Source organism: Haliotis cracherodii, unplaced genomic scaffold (genome assembly GCF_022045235.1).
Source record: "Haliotis cracherodii isolate W230 unplaced genomic scaffold, xgHalCrac1.p SCAF_3, whole genome shotgun sequence".
NCBI lineage: Eukaryota > Metazoa > Mollusca > Gastropoda > Lepetellida > Haliotidae > Haliotis > Haliotis cracherodii.
This window is the reverse complement of record NW_027266286.1, coordinates 6,807,282-6,828,392: the sequence shown is the minus strand read 5'-3', so window position 1 is coordinate 6,828,392 and position 21,111 is coordinate 6,807,282. Positions and strand designations below refer to the sequence as shown.

At 39.8% G+C, this 21,111-nt stretch overlaps 1 protein-coding gene across 1 annotated transcript in view; it reads right to left on the bottom strand.

Annotated features, from left to right (window-relative positions):
• The window catches only part of LOC139476060 (ribosomal protein S6 kinase alpha-1-like), a 48,071-nt gene extending 27,733 nt beyond the window's left edge, over positions 1 to 20,338 (bottom strand). The window contains exons 1-2 of the mRNA XM_071259296.1: positions 20,162 to 20,338; positions 19,932 to 19,967 (exon numbers count right to left, since the gene is read on the bottom strand). Coding sequence (XP_071115397.1) covers positions 19,932 to 19,967; positions 20,162 to 20,221 — 96 coding nt within the window. The 5' untranslated portion in view covers positions 20,222 to 20,338. The remainder of the gene's footprint in view (positions 1 to 19,931; positions 19,968 to 20,161) is intronic.
• Positions 20,339 to 21,111: the final 773 nt, after the last annotated feature.

The following is a 21,111-nucleotide window of genomic DNA, read 5'->3' as shown; positions in this document are numbered from 1 at the left end:
CCAATGACCATTGTCAACTAAACTGAAGTATGAATTATATTAATTTTTATATATTTTGGTTCATTGTCGACTTTAGAAGGAATTATTTGCGAGTACAATTATTAGCAGGTGTGTTTTACAATATCAGCTGTTAATTATTTTTGTGTCTACAGATGTGAAGCAATAAAATTTAGTCGCCACAAGATATTTTTCTAGGTAGTCATTTGGCTACCTCTGAATTTTAGACAGTAGACAACCGGAAATTCAGGTCGCACTGGCGACCGTTTTACTCGCAACTTTGAGGCCTGGTGGTGCACCATAAAATAGTAATTAAATCTTAAATGCAAAACATTGCAAAATATTGATGTCAGGTTGTTGTCTTAAGGCAGTGCCACTTCTAGCAATATTCTAGCAAAATCACAGCAGGGGACCCCATTGAACCTATGTCAGAAAATAAATGGCTTAAATCACTCGGCTACCCAAACACCCTACAGAGTTACTGAGTGATTACTGTTGGTCCAGCATGTTCAGGATCCAGGCATACAACAGACAGTCTTATTGTAGCAGGAGCGACAGATAGACAAGACAATGGCGATCAAAGTGCCATTTCTACCGTGTTCTTCCTAAGCACATTTGAGCAAGGTTATAGTGAACATGGTCAAGTTAGTGAAAACCTGTGGCTGTAAACAGGAGTACGTAAATCAACACCGTCCAGTGATCACATCATGAAATGCCATCCTGTCTTCTACCCATTTTCAGTGTAAGTTATGTGTCATTTCATGCAAGATCAGTATGGGATTTGCTGGTAAGCAAAAAGGGGGAAATTGGGTCTCAATGAAAACCAAATCTATGTCCTTCTTTCTGAAAAAAAGTAGGCCAATGGGCCCAGTTTGCTGAAACATGGAAATATTCCTGCATGAAAACAGAAACTTGGGAATTTGGGCTTTGAACTCGTGTCCAGGATTGGGTGGTCAGGCTCTGTGACCTGGATGATAGCGTGTCATTGTACCCAGAGAACTTGGGCCCTTACTTACAGTATCAGTCACTGGATTATCTGGTCCAGACTCAATTATTTACAGGCCACCATCATATAGATGGAATATGGCTGAGTGTGGCGTTATAAAATGAGTGAGTGAGTGAGTATGATTTTACGCCGCTTTTAGCAATATTCCAGCAATATCACGGCTGGGGACACCAGAAATAGGCTTCACACACTGTACCCATGTCGGGAATCGAACCCGGGTCTTCGGCATGATGAGCGAACACTTTAACCACTGGGCTACCCGACCGCCCCGCGTTATAGAATGAAGGAAACCCAACATTGATAAAGTGGATAATATGACCCAAAGGGTTCTTTCCATCCACTTGTTCATGGATCTTGTTAAAGAATAGCTCTGGTAGCCTTTACAATACAATAAAGTCACAATCAAACTAATATATTAAAACTTTTCTTTATTATTGAATTCCCATGTCAGTATGGGACTAGTCATCTTGCAGGTCTCAGAAATGGGAGATGGCTGTCATCTGGTCAGGATTAATACAATCTGGCGAGCCCAGCAGGCAGGACAATTTGATGATTAATTCATTGTATCTAGAGCTCACACACAGAGGAATACTGCCATGATTGCACTGAACATATATATATCATCTCTGTACTCAATACCATCCTAGGTTTCATGCCAATCTTCGTAAGTAAAATTGCAGCTACATCATAGCAGAAATCTAGCATAGGCTGTACATACTGAGCCGTGGCAGCCTGAACATAGGGTTTGTTACTAACAAGTCGACATCCATCTCACAGCTACGTCATGTGTCAAGCCACTCTATGTCCACCCATATCTGAACCACCCCAAGTGTCAAGCCACCCTATATCCAACCATGTCTGAACCACCCCACGTGTCAAGCCACCCTATATCCACACATGTCTGAACTACCCCACGTGTCAAACCACCCCATATCCAACCATGTCTGAACCAACCCATGTGTCAAGCCACCCTATATCCACCCATGTCTTAACCACCCCACATGTCAAGCCACCTTATATCCACCCATGTCTGAACTACCCCACGTGTCAAGCCACCCTATATCCACCCATGTCTTAACCACCCCACGTGTCAAGCCACCCTATATCCACCCATGTCTGAACTACCCCACGTGTCAAGCCACCCTATATCCAACCATGTCTGAACTACCCCACATGTCAAGCCACCCTATATCCATCCAGGTCTTAACCACCCTATGTGTCAAGCCACCCTATATCCACCCATGTCTGAACCGCCCCACGTGTCAAGCCACCCTATATCCACCTATGTCTGAACCGCCCCACGTGTCAAGCCACCCTATATCCAACCATGTCTGAACCACCCCATGTGTCAAGCCACCCTATATCCACCAATGTCTTAACCACCCCACGTGTCAAGCAACCCTATATCCACCCATGTCTTAACCACCCCACGTGTCAAGCCACCCTATATCCACCCATGTCTGAACCACCCCACGTGTCAAGCCACCCTATATCCACCCATGTCTGAACCACCCCACATGTCAAACCACCCTATATCCACCCATGTCTGAACTACCCCACGTGTCAAGCCACCCCGCTATCCATCCATGTCTTAACCACCTCACGTGTCAAGCCTCCCCGATTTCCATCCATGACAAGCCACATCCATCCAGTATTACAAGCACCCTGATATCCTCCAATGGCTAGTATAAATATGCTAGAAATATACCCGAAGTACCTTTTTAACTGAAACAATCTAATGACCACACAAAGCTGTAGGGAAATGCTGTCTTTATAAATTTATTTCGGATACAGACAGATCCGTCCTTTCAAAGCCAGAGCATCCACTATTATCTGGCATTAATCATATTGGCTACCATATTCCCACTTTGAGTATCGCTTTATGGTGAACAAAGAGCACAAGGGACCAATTCTACTCAGAACTCTCCACCGGGAGGAACTTTCGTCAGCATGTCAAATAACCTTGACTGCTAACTTGATCACCATGCCAGACTGCATAACCAACCACTCACTGAAACTTGACTGAACTGTGGGACACAATGGTTCTCATGGTGCAAAATTGTAATTGTTTTAATGAGTTCCTATTTTCTTAAGTTCCTAAGTATTCAATGCCCCAGCCTTTTCAATACGTGTAAAATCACAGAAAGTATGTCACATACCTCTCTATACCCAAAAGTGATGGTCATAAGGCTCGAGTACAACTGACATTATGATCAATAATCAAATGACACCTTTCAGTACATTCCGAGGACGTGAAACTGTAATGGTACTTTTATATAGGTAGTGTAGTCAGAGCTTTTCATAGGAGCTTTTGGAAATGTTACATATATTTTCAAAACCGTTATTCCATGACAAACTGGCAAAAGTAATAAAACAATTCCTGAATTTCAGTGTTTGTCTTTTAATAAACACTGCATCATGAGCAATGTCAACTCTATTGAGTTTCATAAAGAACTATTGAATTGTTTATGATTGATTGTTGATAGACTGTTTATTGTTTAACGCCGCACTAAGCAACATTCCAGCTATATGATGGCGGTTTGTAAATAATCAAGTCTGGACCAGACAATCCTGTTATTGACATCATGAGCATAGATTCACACAATTGGGATACGATGACATGCATCAGCCAAGTCAGCGAGCCTGACCCCCCAATCCCGTTAGACACTTCTTACGACAAGCACAGCTGCCTTTTATGGCAAGCATAGGTTGCCCATAACTTATTCCACCCTGCATTTTCACAGGTTTATGCATTGTGCATTATGCTCTCATTTGAACCATAGTCTTAAGTCAACTTGTTATTGACTTAGAAATGCATTTTATTTTAAAAATTCCTGAACAGCAAAAGGTACCAGTTCTAACAGTTTATGAGTTATGCTCTGACAGCAATCCCTTTGCTCATAACATAATCCAACTTAACACTGAAATGCAAAAATACAAAAAAAAATTTAAAATACACCATCAGTAGGATTAATCAAACTCGTGATGTTTACACTTTTTCAAAGCTATTTTAGTACTTGTTGGTTCCATTCCCGACATGGGTACAATGTGTGAAGCCCATTTCTGGTGTCCCCTGCCGTGATAATTTGTTGGACCATTGCTAAAAGTGGAGTAAAACCAAACTCACTCACTCATTAGTACTTGTTGCACTGGTTTTATAAAAATTTACTTTACATGCTAAGGGCCTGCTTAATTTTAAGCTGACTTTTTGCTTTGTCTGACGATCACATGCAATGGACTTTTAGTCAGGCACTGATTTTCCACACCCCGGGATTATTACTAATTTCATCACATCTAAAACCAGCAAGAGTACAATTCTGTCATCTCTATAACAGTAATCAACATTAATTACATCCATCAGCTTCATGCTGGCATTTCCATAGTGAATTAATAATAGCTGTCTGCAACCCCATTCTCCATAACGAGCCTGTATAACAAATCATTATTGTGATAAGTCGCTGGCTACATGCCACACCACCACCAACATGAACAAAATATTTACATACGTTATTACTTTGAATACATGTTGCTTAGTTATGTTGTGCCTGTATTTACAAATACTAGTCTGGAACACGCATAATTGTCATAGTATCCATTGTTGGAAATTTAGGGAGCGTCTTTGACGATTGCTTGTATGGTGTTTGAATCAGGGGACGCCCTAACTGTAACACTAGGGTTTTGACAAGGACGCCTTGGTTTTCATATTAATTTTAACATTGGTATCTTCGAGTTTGTTGAATTTGATCACAGATATTGTAATGGAATCATTTCTGGATTCACCTGGGTGTACCTATTTTCGGGTCCAAGGGCAACTCAGTACTACATATTCGGTCCGGGGCATGTACATGAAGCTGGGGACATGCGGTACACTTCACTAGATTTCCAAGAAAGTGAGTGAGTGAGTTTTGTTTTACGCCGCTTATAGCAATATTCCTGAGATATATCACAGCAGGGGAGACCAGAAATGGGCTTCACACACAGTACCCATGGCAGATTCAAACCTGGGTCTTCGGCGTGAAGAGCGAACGCTTTAACCACTAGGCTACCCGACTGCCCCTCCAAGAAAGTAACTGATGTCATATCAATGCACATGCTCTGAAGCAAGGCATGATAGATTCAACTTGTGTATTTCTTACCAGAAATGTTGGTTATATCAACAAGAAGCAATTAACAATTTTAATTCAAACATTTGTATATAACTATACATTTGTGTCCCACAATTATTTGTGTATCGGAGGCAATATTTTGCATCTGGTACAACCTTGAATGTTTCTATTTTGGAATTAGATGACGTGGAATAACACACATGATGCAAAAAATGGATCTGCACGCACTCACATAAAAATACAAATATTCATTTTCAAATATATTCACAAATTAACAGGGAATCATCCTAGATATATTACAACATTGTCAGATGATTGTGTGACTGTCTTAAACCGGTCTGATTGCCACTTTTAACTGTCACCAATGTTAACCTCACCTCAACATGCTCTAAGTCCTGCAGTTTCAGAGTCCATCAGTATAAAATGAACAATAACAGAAATCAGTAATTAAAAGAATTTCGAAAGATTTACTCCAAAATTGTATGGGCCGGCAAGTCTGAATATTCCAGCAATATCATGTCAGAGGACACCACAAATGGGCTTCATACACTGTAGGGGAATCTAACCCAGGCCTTTCGAGCAAATGCCTTAACTACTAGGCTACCCCACCGCTCTACTTGTCAACGACTTAAAGATCATGCATACACATTTCACAGAGGGACACATATTGATTTTTCCTGTGCACAGAAACAACAACTGAAACCAGGAAAGAGTGAAGAACATTTTCTTCAAAATGTACGACATTGCTGTTCATCACGTGGATTTAAAGTGGTAATAATCCATCCCTTGTGTGTGTACTGGTTGCTATTTTTCAGGCCCAGGTATATGTTCATTTATAACCCGAGATAAGATTGTGGGTCATGACTGCTAACATGGCTGAATCACATTAATCCAAAAAGACTGGGAATGTAAGACCAGCAATGTGAGTTCAGCCTCGGTAAAACAAAAAACACCCTTGATGACACTGACATTGGTCCACATTTCTTTATCAAAAAGTAATTCTCAAGGAGACTTGTGCTCCTGCAGTACAAGAAAAAATGTCTGTTTACTTCTGATGGAGAAATAATAATCGCTTTCAGGAAAGTACGACTAAAACTTCTGAGATTCCAAAGGAAGCCTTGCACTGACTTTGAATTTTGCTCCAGAAATGAAACTACCGATGAATAGACATGGATAGACAGACACTTTATGTAAGAATTCAGAACTCCTGGATTGAAACAGGTAAAATCACTCAAACTGCAGTTGGAAGTCAGTAATCAGTCCGGGTGCACAATCTGGCCTACTGATTCCCATATCCAGCTTGTGCCCAAAACATTTGAGTCTACAACCTTGAACTTGGCTTTATCATTATTTTCGGTAGATTTACATTTGCTTGACTCAGGCTTTGTACCAGTGACTAAAGCCCCACATCCAGAACACAGCTGGCCATAAATAGCTTAATGCAGCATAAAACAACATTCCCTCACTCCGATAATTAGCTGCCTTTCACACACACACAAAAAATGCCCATAAACCCCCTGGAGTGGCTTAAGAATTGTGCATACTGCCAATATTGCAGCTCATCAACATGTTGATGGTGAACTATTTTTAGCCTCCATTGGAAGTACTTCCCTTTTATAAATGAACCTCACAAGGCCGATCTGATGCATACATACACAAAGGAAATCACTACTGCGACACACTTTGTACGTCCACCAGGACTACAGTCTTGAGATAATATATGAAGGCGTCATGTTAATAAATCAATCACTATGGACAGATTCAGATAAGCTGGTCGGCTTTCCCTTTGGTGTTAAATATTACCACACAGCTGCCCACAGATCAGAGGGTGTTTGTGTTTATGGGTGACAGTGTACCAAATCTTTGTCAATCCAAAAATAATCGTTGCCATGCGATCCTATTCTGGTTTAGAACTGGTGGTAAAACTGTGCGTTTGTGTTGAGTTATTTACAGATCATTGCAGGATATTACTATTCAATGACATGCCTAGCAGCTAGACTCTTCATCAAAAGACAAACATTCCATATTTCATTGACTCTTATTCATGTACACAATGATCCTGTATCCACATATTGGACTGACGCCTGCGGGACATTATGTTTACTTTTGTGTCCTTCATTGAATGACTGTTGTTCAAAGCCAGTGTGCACTATTTCTGACATAGCACAGTAGTCTATCAGGTGTGTGATCAACGAGAGTGACACAATCAATCTGAATCTTCCCATGTCAAAGTCAGATCATGGGTGGTTGGGTGGGTGAGCGAGTGAGTCTGTTTTTCAGTTGGTTATATAGCAATTTTCCAGTAATGTGGGAGCCAAGTACATCAGAAGGCTACGAACTTTGTGGCCATGTTGCAATCGAACCCAGGCCATTGTTGTGATAAGCAAACACTTAAACCACTAAGCTTAAGAAGTAAGTGTGTTTGTTTTTAACGCCACATGCAGCAATATTCCAGCTATATGATGGTAGTCTGTAAATAAACAAGTCTGAAACAAACAATCCAGTGATGGACATCATGAGCATCAATTTAGACCAACTGGGGATATGATGACATGCATCAACAAAGTCAGTCGCCTCTTACAACTAGAGGGTGTTGCTGAAGGTCATATCTAGCCCAGATCTTCACAGGTAGCTGAAGAAGTGAAACAGCAAGTCTTAATACGACCTAAACTGCATTTAAAAATTCATTCCTAACCTGATCAATGATGAATAATAAACTTAAAACTTTGATGTTGACGGATAAAATTTCACATCTTTAAATTCACCATCTGAATAATAACTTGATTAGGCAATTTGCCAAAACATTGCTTCACCACCTATACATGCACTGATATGTCATTGGCGTGACAAACAAACGCTTTAAATCCATAAGTTTAGGAAGTTTACTTATGAAAAACCTGTACCCAATCAAGGTCTAGTATTCACTGCTCGTCAATTTAGAATCAATTATGTTCCAAGGCGGTGGTATCTTGTAGGATCTAAACCTTATGACCTATAATCAATATATTCAAAATTTCTAAGAGAGCATCAAGAAGAAGTGTCATTATTAGTTTATAAAAAGATTCTACTCAATAATGTAATGCTCCAACTCCTTGTCATCAGTGTGTGGTTAAAATGATAATGCCGACTTGACGTTAAATTATCACTCAATTCTGCACCCCACCACCCCTGCAATTTTTTGCAAGCCAGTTTTGCACAAAGTAATAAAAATTTAAGAGAATCAGATAATTTGTTTTTTATTTCTTTATTCATTATTCTTTATAAACAATCGAACACTGTGATTTTTTAAAATGTGCAGATGAATGCACATGTGGAACAGGATTAGTCAGATGAAACTGGGAGGGTTTTGAACATGATTAAAGTCCTTATACAAACGGTTCTTGCTTATGACAAGTACAAGATTCCAGGAACAGTTCTAAACCCCAGGGGGCGCTGTATTCTTGAAAGGAAACTGCAGTTATTCTGAGCCCCTAAATGATTAAACACTGGCTGGTCCTTTCAAAGCATCACCGTGTCCAGGCACTGGTCATTTGGTTGAAAATCTCACATTAGTATGCAGTCTGCAAACTCCAGTTAAAACTAGGCACACCATTTATATCTTCATTACCTGCTGAGCTGGACTGCTCATGAATCTACAATGTCTAGACACACATAGTCCTAGGAGTAGCATTGTCAGGTTGTTATTCCACACAGGATTATTAGCTAGTCCCATTGTCATCAGAGGTCACTGACCTTACAGATCCTGTGTCTCAAGAGGTTTTGAAATCACCAACAGGCAGTTCTCTCTGGACACAATTAGTGAGTGAGTGAGTGAGTGAAAGCTTAATGCCGCAGTCAGCAGTATTAAGGCTACATCACAAGGGCCTGTACCTGACTGGCTGCATGATGAATGATCCATGCCATCAGCCAAGTCAAACAACATGACCACCTGATCCATTATTGTTGGCTTTTAGGACAAGCATGAGGGAACCCAATCTGAACAAGAAATCCCCACAGGCATAACAACATAAGGTACAAGGGAAGGTCTTGACCTGGAGTCCCCATAGGGAGACAAACTTGAGGTACAGGGATCCGTCTTGACCTGGAATATCCATAGGCAGACAAGCATGAGGTACAGGGATCCTGTCTTGACCTGGAATCTCCATAGGCAGACAAACTTGAGGTACAGGGATCCTGTCTTGACCCGGATTGTCCATAGGCAGACAAGCATGAGGTACAGGGATCCTGTCTTGACCTGGAATCCCCATTGATTGACAAGCATGAGATACAGAGCTGAGACCTTACCAAATAGTCCTGAGGCTGTGTCTAGTTACGTTCTGTTCAGTCTAGTAAGCTCAGCTAATATTAGTATATAATAACATCTACAGAAAATGATGTTAAGAGCCTTATTCGGGTTAGTAGACTCAAATGTTTTTGACACAGATGGCTACCCCTGACCTGGAATCCCCAAAGGCAGACAAGCATGAGGTACAGGGATCCTGTCTTGATCTGGAGTTCCCATAGGGAACAAGCATAGGGTACATGGGTCCTATCGTGACCTGGAATCCCCACAGGGAGACAAGTATGAGGTACAGGGATCCCATCTTGATCTGGAATCCCTACAGGGAGACAAGCGTCCGATACAGGGATCCTGTCTTGACCTGGAACCCCCACAGTGAGACAAGCATGAGGTACATGGATCCTATCTTGTCCTGGAATCCCCACAGGAAAACAAGCATGAGGTACAGGGATCCTGTCTTGTCCAGGAATCCCCACAGGGAGACAATCGTCCGATACAGGGATCCTGTCTTGACCTGGAAACTCCACAGGTAGACAAGTGTGAGATACAGGGATCCTATCTTGTCCAGACAAGCATGAGGTACAGGGATCCTATCTTGTCCAGGAACCCCCACAGGGAGACAAGCATGATGTACAGGGATCCCATCTTGACCTAGAATCCCTCCATGGCAGGCATTTTTTCCATCCTGTTGTTACTTAAAACCTCAATTGTGGGATCTGAACTACTGCCCTATTCAAGTGTTGTCTCAGTTATTATGTCCACCTGGTAAAACATTTCTATATAGCACATCTGCACATATCTTGAGTTTGTGTCTACCTTAACCATGTTAACAGTACCATTACTATCAACAAAATAACATTATGCTGAACAGGTGATAAGTGAACTATTTTGGTCTAAAGATGTTGATAATAGTGAAAATCCCAGCTCTTGAGGGAGAGTGTGTTTAAGAGTCGTGCTAATCATGTTCATCGCAAATGGAAGCACATATGACATCTTAATAATACTAAAAGCATGTACCTCTCACGTCTAGAGTAACTAGATTCTAATTTCTTCCAGTTTTTCGATGTCATTTATCTGTCATTTTCATGGTGTTTGAGTGAGTTTGGTTCAGTGCCACTTTGACCAGTACATATCAGTCATATTACCTACCCCATGTCAGACCATGAGGATGCTGGTTAGAAATGGTCTTCAGTTACACATGCTTGTCGTAAGAGGCGATTAACAGGATTAGGTGGCCAGGCTTGCTGACTTTGTTGATGCATGTCATTGTATCCCAATAATGCAGATCAATGCTCATGATGTTAATCAGGATTGTCTGGTCCAGAATAGATTAATTACAGACAGCCGTAATATAGCTGGAATATTGCTGATTGTCTGTTCCAGAATAGATTAATTACAGACAGCCGTAATATAGCTGGAATATTGCTGAGTGCTACGTTAACCCACAGACAAACACCATGTACCTAAACGTAGCAAGAAATCCAAAAGCAATGTAGTACGCCTTAGAACTGTAAATCTTCAAAGCGAATTACAGTGTCCATGACAGTCATGACACTGGGTGCCAAGCTCTTCCACCCCCCGAGGTCACAAGAATGAAAACTTCAAGGGATAGGGATAGGGACGATAGATAGATAGATACATATATATTATTCTATTTCAATATACACTTGACATGTTATGAGAATCAGTTTTGTATATCAAGGAAAGAAAAAAATATCCCTACGAAAAGTGGATTAGTACATTAATTTCAACAGATATATTCTACTGAAGTATTTCCATAGTGGTAGTTCATAATTAATCCCCTGGTTATCAAACTTTTGATTTCATTAGTTCCTTCTGCAGAGCCTGCATGTTCTTCATGTTCACATCCTGTGCTGCCAACCGACAGATTCTAGCAGATGCGCCTAGCACCAAGATTGGAGAAACAATTGATGAAGCAGCAGAGTTAATGTGAAGTCTCAAAACTCCACACTCCTTCCATTACACAAGCATAGAAATGTAATGGCACCTTTGCCACGCTGACCTTTAGTATACACAAGTATACACAACACTATCCATGATGTGGAGGGACGTCTATTCAAATAACCAGCCAATGGCTAGTCCAGATACGGCCATATGATTCTTCGTACTTGGTAAAATGCCATGTAACTGGGCCTTATTCTAATGGACAGTTAAGGGTATTTGCAGACATAAAATCAATACTAATACAATTAGCTGCAGCTGGGAAAAGGATTTACAAGATGCAACCAAACACACAGTAAATGACACTTGCTTTATGAATGGGAACGATAGGCCTGTGGGGAAGCTGCTTGCTGTTTAAAATACATATATAATATATATAGAGAGGGAGATATATCTGACATAACGTTTAAAACAACTGAAATTATGGCCAAGGCCTTAGGCTATCACACAAAGTTGTTGTGCTGCAGTGTAAATGCCAATTAAAAGAAATTTGATAAAGAGGCAAGAGCGAAATATGTACACATGTATAATGGAAGCTAACTTGGCCCATTCACTATATTTGATTGTATTCAAACATTTGCTTGTTATCTAATGCTGCACTTTGCAAAAATATAGATATCAAAGGACAAAATGTTTTTCAAAAAGCGCATGAAATATGCTGAAAGATAAGCACCTCTAACCATACCCTTCCACAAAAAAATTGCCGTTTTTTTAAATTCTGATGAAACATTTGTTTTATTTCCAAAGTGACCTATTCACATTAAAACATAGGCAATGACTTATCAGTGATTAAATATAATGACATGTTTTGTAAGAGTTCCATGGCAACAGCTCTTTGACTACTTCTTACATGTCCTCCTCTGCTTCTCTGCATTGCATCATGTGAGTCAGTGAAAACAGTACATATGGCTGCAACAAAAACACTATGATGCCAATACGATACGTATCACTAACATAGGGTAACGATATACAAATTTATCATATAACGGGTAGGTTTTTCGACAGGATAAAGCCAACGGATAAAAACGATATCCGTTGGGGTCATATGAGGATAGAGATGCAAATATCAAAGGTCAAGTAGGACTACTTTTACTGATTATAAACAAACATGGCGTCACCATCGTCATTCGGCGATCGAGTCAGAACTAACCATCGGGAATCTGGATAAACTACAGGGATGATTGCTATCATTATCAAAAGAACAGTCTAATATGCTGAAAATCGGTGTCTAACTGTGACGTAGATAAGGCATTTTATAAGTTGTTGCTACTTTGGAGGTATAAATTTCGATACAATTTTGCGAGGGCACGAGGCCTAGCAAAGCGGGATCAGTAGCCATATCTTTGCTTGTAGACCTCTGCGGCTTGAAACTTTCTCCACAAATTAAAATAGTTGGATTTGGCCGAAATATGTTTGAATTGTTACCTTGTTTCATTTTGTCGTTATGTGTACATCTGACTACACTTCTTAACGTTATGAAAGGACAGACCGACCGTGGCCGTGACGTCTCATAGACTAGGGTTAGAGTAGCTTCCCTTTGACAAAGGGCAGTTACTCTAGCAGATGGACCGATGGATTGCCACGAAAGGCAATTAAAAACAACTGTTGTTTTACGTATATGTTGATTCACCACTGTATAAGAAACAGATTTCAGTTGGAACTATATTGGCTTCTGTCACTGTCCGACTGACACATCACTTACTCTGTGACGTAATAAATATTAATGCGCGCATTCCAGGAAAACTCGCAATGTTTCGGTAATGTTTGTGAGAGAGGGAAAGCGATTTTAAAGCACAGAATTAAAGAATGACATTATATGATAAAGAGGTTATCACACTTGTGTGTTTGGGGATGGTAAATATCCTGTATTAGGAATAAACACTTTGTATTTAGCTCGCCAAGGCTCGCTAAATACAAAGTTTATTCCTAATGCAGGATATTTATCCCAATTAGCACCCCTTCCAATTGATCAATGTATGCAAGACTTATTTATTCATGTGTAATACGCACTCGTGTGTTATTTGCACCCTTAATTATTGGCAATTAAATTCTGGAAAAATATATCTGTCGAATATAAACGACCGTCAGCATAAACCACGAAATTTATCTTTCAACTCTGTTTTTTCCACCAAAATAATATTCTAATAAGAGCCACCTATTTCTAATTTTGAGAGCGCACTGGGCGTCGAATAGGGTATCTTCTTTTGATAAATAACAGACGACACCATGTAAAAAACACTCTTTTATGAATAAATTATTTTTTTATCATACAATGGTAAGGTTTCTCAGCAGGATAAAGCCAACTGACAAAAACGACATCTGTTGGGGTCAAATGCGGATAGAGATGCAACTATCAGAGGTCAAGTGGGCACAACTCTCAGTGCTTACAAACAAACATGGCGTCACCCTCATTCGGCAATCGTGTCAGAACTAACAATCGGGAATCTAGAGCAACTACTGTGGTAATTGCTTTCATTATCAAAAGTAAAGTCTTAATATACCGAAAATCAATCTCTAACTGTGATGTACTTTAAATCTTGAAATTAACGCAACCGTGAATTAAATGCGAAAAATGCGAGTGGTCTTTGCTCCCATTAAACATCGCATCTATATCAACAATCAGACATTTTGGATAGCAGAAATACCAACTTAGACATACGCTGAAAACAAACAACTACGTATTCCACATCACTGTTTATTGAGCAGCATTTGTAACAAGTATATAAACAATGCCATTCAAACACTAATTACATCCTATGATTTGTCACTGCTGGGGTCAAGACAAGAATTCTACACACTTGGGTCATCACTGATCACACCTGCAAGTCCAGACAGACGCCACTCACGCAACACGGTGTCTTTGTTCTTTGTGACTGCGTCAAAGGCCGACACAAGCCAGCGCACATGTATTGTTTTAGCGGAAGTACTCTAATCAGCGCTAATGAGCGGTGCTTTTTGGTGTGTGATTGGATTAATGTAAGGTTGGAGTGTGAGTGAGTTGGGTTTAACGCCGCTTTCAACAGTATTCCAGTTTTACAAGGCGTGTCAGCTAAATGTGGGAGGAAAGCCCGAAGTGATGCAGGTCTCAGACGTTTACCACTTCGGTGAAACTCACGAGCACGGGTATGGTTCTGACAAACCTAGAAACATAATTGGGGCGAACCGGCAATTGGCAACTTTTGATATATAAATTGCAATACAATTTAGCGTGGACACAGCTAAGTGGGACCAGTTTCCAACTTTCCATAGCTGTGCTTGTACACCTCTGCGGCTTGGAACCTTTTCCCAAAATTAAAACAGTTGGATTTGGCAAAATTATGTCCGAACTGTTACCTTGTTTAGTTTTGTCGCTGTGTGTACATCTGACCGCACTTCATAACATTATGACACGACAGAGAGACTAAAAACAAACCTCACGTCTCATTGACTAGGGTTAGGCTTGCTAGATACAATGTTTATTGCCAATACAGGATATTTACCATCCCCAAACACTCTCGCGTAATGAACTCTATATTCTAGTGAACACGAATAACGCATTTAATTCATGAAGGGATACAGTTCGGTACACTGAATATGCGAGTGAATCGTAACAGGACTGGTCTTGAACCAACCTTTCATCAGGTATTGATTGTATTTTAGACACTTATCAAATGGAGATCAATGTCATATATATGTAGACATGGTCAATATTTCCTAAAGATACACGGGCATAACCATGGTAACATCATAGTGTTTGTTTGTTTAATGCTGCACTCAGCAATATTCCAGCTATATGACGGTGGTCTGTAAATAATCGAGTCTTGACCAGACAATCCAGTGATTGACATGAGCATCGATCCATGCAATTGGGTCAGCAAGCCTGACCACCCGATCATGTAAGTCGCCTCTTACGACAAGCATAGTCGCCTCTTACGACAAGCATAGTCGCCATTTAAGCATGGGTTCTAACAACAGAGTGAGTGAGTGAGGGGGGTATAATGCAGCTTTGAACAGTATTCCAGTTATATCACGGCATGTCAGCTTAATGTGCTAGAAAAGCCCAAAGTGATGCAGGTTTCACACGTTCACCACTTTGCAGAGCTCCAGATAAGCTTTTGGTGTTGTGGGTATTTTACCCATGCATTGTAAAATCATTGGGTATCAGTAATTCTATCTGGGTATTCAAATTTCTGTTACCCACTCGTTTTTACACATGTGGGTATTTAAGTTAAATATTTAAAAACACTATTCATCAAGTCCCTGCAAACTGGTGTTGTGTGGGTTCGAAAGCTTTATAGGACTCAAAAATACCACGATACTTCCACAAGAGTGAGTGAGTGAGTTGAGTTTAACGCTGCTTTTAACAATATTCCAGTTTAATCGCGGCGTGTCAGCTTAATGTAGGAGGAAAGCCCGAAGTGATGCAGGTCTTAGACGTTTACCACTTCGGTGAAACCCACGAGCACGGGTATGGTGCTGACAAACCTAGAAACATAACTGGGGCGAACCGGGATTCGAACCCACAATCATGGGTTTCTGGCGTGCCCAAGGGACTCTGCACAGCAAATCGCGGCGCCTTAGACGACTGGGCCACCCGTGCCCCCTCTTCCACAAGAAAGTGTGATGGCAAATGATCATGATGTAACTGTCATTGTGGAGTTTGGCAAGGTTGACGGAATGCTCATTTATAATTTCAAAGTAAGTTGCTGATTTGCTAATCGAATACGCAGGGTTACTTCACAATATTTTGATGATACGCACAAGTTTTATTTTTGTAGCGTATCTGTAATGTTCGTTGCGTATTTGATTCGCTTGGATTTTATTTTACTGCATATTTCTGCATTTCTGATGAGTATTTCACGCAGATAGGCAGCTTATCTGGAGCTCTGACTTTGGTAAAACCTATAAACATAATCGGGGTGAACCGGGATTCCAACCTACGATCATACGTTTCTGGCATGCCCAAGTGACGAAACTCTGCACAGCAAAGTGCAGCGCCTTAAACAACTAGAAAGTTCAGCTATTAGGTCTCTGTATAACACTGAAATCTACTGAAAATTATGCCAAGTCCTTCTAAGTATGTCAAGGTAACTAAGAACAAGTTTTACAAACCAGTATTTTCTCATCTCTCCAGTTATCGACAGAAAATTTCACTAAACATGACAAATAACAGTATTGTGATGGTTATTGATATGCTCACACTTGAACTTGCATTAGTAAAGTAAACAGTGTCATCCGTGAGTCAACAGCTGCACAGTTATCTCCCTTTCTGGTCGATCAGTGAGTTGGTTTATCACGTTCACTGATGACCTACCTCTCACTGAGAGTAGTCTCAGCATGCTCATCAATGTATTTCTACTGAATCGGAAAGTGCAAACAGTGACCAAACACAACACAACGCCTTGTTTCCTGGTACCATCAGATACAGACCTTATATTTACATGACTGCACAGTTGCAGTAGGTCACAGTAACCTGTTATGACATTTTCCAATAGAATAAAGGCCAAACAAAAGTTGTGTTTTAGTGAGACCTGAGCACTAAGTATCTTTGTCTTTATTGGTCCTGTTATCAGTGATATACAAGTTACCTCTACAAAGCCATAACATTAGATATAACACTATTAACATGTACTGGGAAATTATTAATTTAATTCTAAAAGAATTAACTGATATTTGTTGCAGAAACGGGACTGAACATTGGCCTTTGATGAAGTCTAGATAAACTGTGAGCTAACATGAATATTTCTGGAACATTGTAAACGTTTAGGTGATACATGTCGTTTAAAAAGCAATTTGCAGACAACAATCAGCATTAGAGTGAGTGAGTATGATTTTATGCTGCTTTTAGCAATATTCCAGCAATATCACGTCAGGGGACACCAGAAATGAGCTTCACACATTGTACCCATGTCGGGAATCGAACCCGGGTCTTCGGCGTGATGAGTTAACGCTTTAACCACTAGGCTACCCGAACAAGTCCTATCTTCCTATCCCTCGTCTGTGAAAACGTTGTGTTGACATAAAATAGTCAAACTGCATGAAATATGAATTTTAATGAGTCAAAGTATGACATTTATGATATATGTATCCATTCTCTGACAACTAATTTTCGCTTTAAGGTGTCAATAGCAGTAATCTGATCTTGGTTGCTGTAAATAATGGTGAGTCTTCTAAATTACAGTAAACAATATTGAATGAAATTTCTGAATAATTTTTAAAATAAAATATATTTAAACCAAAGTCCAGATATAAAAGGAACAGATTTTTTATACAGGTACATCCGGTGTTTAAGTGCTCATGGTTATCAGCTGGTATTGTCTTTGCGTTTGGGGAGCAACATCATGTCACTGTCAGTGTAAAATTTGAGTATTAAAAATGAATGTAAATGTACATCAAGTTATTGCTTAGGTTGAAACATTTCAGCAATATTTTATAAATAACAGAAAAGTTCAACATGTTCAAGCATAAAACACTGAAGTGTGATCGAATCGTAACAGCCCCAGTAAACATGGTAAATAATATTTGTTGTAATTGTCAGACTTGATCACATAAAAAGTTTCGGGATGGGACAGTTTCTAGAAGGCTAGCTGTACCTTCACAACAGTGACATTAGGCCGATCAGAGGCCTCTTTCTATGTGACTTGTGGCTTATCTACATGCCTCGTTGTTAAGACCGAATTCCTGCCGGTTTCCAACACTATTCTGGATTCAATAACAGAGAAAGGCCTGTTTCAAGACATTTCACAGACAAAATTCTGGACATTAATGAGTGTACTAACATATATTATATATACAGCCTGTTACATATTACAGCTGACATCTATTTGACCCACTGTAATATTATTTGTATTATCATAAACCCAAAACGTGTTAACGGTTTCAAAATAATTTAATGATTAAGGATGAGAATTTATGGATGTCGACTTCTGTATTATGAAGAACACAAGTTTCGGAGTATATGCTTACTCCCTCATAATTTAATGATTGACTGATCGTGCAGGGGTACAAACTAACATATTTAGTCCACTAGTCCTTATAATGATAACATATAGCAAACCCTTAAAAATGGCAAATTTCTACTAGTCCTTATGATGCCTTAACTATTGGGCAGTTTGGCAAGGACTACAGGACTAGTGCCAATTTCTAACGCTGTCGTGTGTGGTCATTTACCGATTCCACAATACAGTTCCGTACGTACGGATTCTGTGCTATCCTTTACGTTTCATTTGGAAATCAACTCATATCGAAGGTATTAAACAGTTCTTCCAACTTGATTTTAATCCTATACCGCCTCATAAAGTGTTCTTTGTGTGCCTTGTGGTTTGTCATAGTTTATGAGCATGATGAGAAGATTGTGGAACATTTAACACAATATTTTTTTCTTTCTCTATGTATTGGCTGACATTTTCAAATGCATGTCCTATTATCATGATTATGGTATAGATAGATATCTATGACTTTTGCTGCAGATTAGGGCTGAACATCAGCTTCTGATCAGGTCAATAAAAAAAACTTGTCAGGGGTTCCAGATTAAGGTCAGTCAGGAAATCAGAAAGATATTATAGTTGCCTTAAGTAAGTTAGTTACAAAACCAAAAATGCTGATGTAGATGAAGTACACAGCAGCTAGTGTCGCCTGGTGAACACAATCAGTCATCCCTGACGATCAAGTCAGAGGTAAACAATGTCTGGCTGTCATCAACCCATCCAAACTATTCACCTCGCCCACATCAAATTTTGACACATGAAGCTTGCAAAGTAAATCTTTAAATCCTAGTCAAATGGACTCGTAAGATTAATAAATCAAAATTACTGGTCAGAATTGAACATGATCATGATTATATATGATGTTCTATTAATTGGTCAAACTGTGAAGAAAATTCTAACAAGTAAATAGCAGTAGCTAACGCATGACGATTGAAGCAATCAATTTAGTTTCCCACATACAAGCTTGTGATGTCACAGTGGGTATGGTATACATGGCATAAAGATTTACTAACATGAAGCTTCACTGGGAAGATTTAAACATTGTTATTCTTAACATCAAAAGTAACTTTGTCTCTTTGTCACTGTTTCTAGTTCAGCAAGAGTGTTGTTGTAAAGTTATGTCAAAAGTAACTAGTTACTTTGTTGTGATCTCAATCCAGAATTATTAAATCATATCCTATGGAAGAAAATGAGCAAAACAAGAATTCATTCTTTTCAGTGACAACACATTAACACATATTTAACATTTGTAACAAACAATTAACAAAATCATAAATGTGTAAAGAAACGCTTCTATCCCATAGTTAAGTCTGAAATCTACGTTCTTCTGTTGTGCATACGGGTGAGGCTTGTTCAATGTTTACTCTTTCAAGGCAAACATGTTCCACATTCCACGCCCACACTCGTACCCCATAAATACTTTACGATGTTCAATGCCATTATTGTTATGGTCACTTGTCGATTCCATAAGCATTGCATGGTCGTTGTCTGGCAATTACAAAGGTATTTGACATACCGACATTCTAAAATAAACATTCAATAAAAGTGACAAGCAGTGGTTTGCCATGAAATCCGAGCGCTAACTGGAGCGAGACAACTCTCGTCAGACAACTTACCTGATCATCGACGAGCATATCCTCTGTACTTCCTGCCTGTGAATAGACAAAATTGGAAGTGTAGAATTAACAAGCATCCATACATGTAAAGCATGGAGTCGTAGTTATTCCGGGAAAAGAAGACGCGGAGAAAATACCGGACATTGAGACGCCGCATTCTCAAGTAATACACGGACAGAATGAGATTCAACAGTTTGTATACTAGTGAAATCCACGTGTGGTCGTGTTACCTCATTGTCTTGGGCCACTTCCATACGCTTCCAGGGATCCGCTAACGGAGCCAACGGCATCTTGGGGCTAAAGAGCGGAATTTTGACAAGTTTTTAAATGAACTTCCAAACTACAGAAGAGTTTGCAATTTTCTGACCCTCAAGCCGACCAATATGGCGGCTGCATCAGGAAGAGGCAGTGAGATCCCACTTCCTATGACGTAGAACACAACATTCCACACGCGCGAATGAATGCTATGCTGCTTACCCAACGTGAAATCGGAGTTTTGCGGCAAGATAAGGAATTGCTGACGTGGTTGCGATAATTAAAACTTGCACTCCTGAGTTCTATCACTCTTTCCAGAGTATATTTTTAGCGTGCTGCAACGAACACCTACCGGTACCTTATTTTGTTTTGTAGAAAAGGCATCCGATATTTATATAACATATCACAGCCGGTTTCAAGAGTGTTTATAAATATGCGTTTGGACCAAAGCCCATATGTTTTTTTAAATCAAAATATTCCGACAGTGTTAATGTCATTACGGAACAGATATCGTCTGAGGCTGCTAACAGTTCTTGTCAATATTATACACAGCAGATCGACACTTGGAACGAGCACCACGTATAGTCCGGGAGAGTGAGTGAGTGCAAGTTTTAGCGCTGCATTGATCATAGCGTACGTATGAGGAATAAGATTCTCTGTCCCGAGTGAATCAGTATTGTGCGAGCTGAGGAAATTCAACATTGATTCTCAAGGCACAGATAATCCGTAGCTGCTAGTACGTTATTTTTATACTCCTCTATATTTCTGATTGTTTGTTTGTTTGTTTGTTTGTTTTGTAGCGCCACACACAACAATATTCCAGCTATATGACGGCGGTCTGTAAATCATCGAGTCTGGACCGGACAAACCAGTGATTGACATCATGAGCATCAATCCACGCAATTGGGATCAATGACATGCGTCA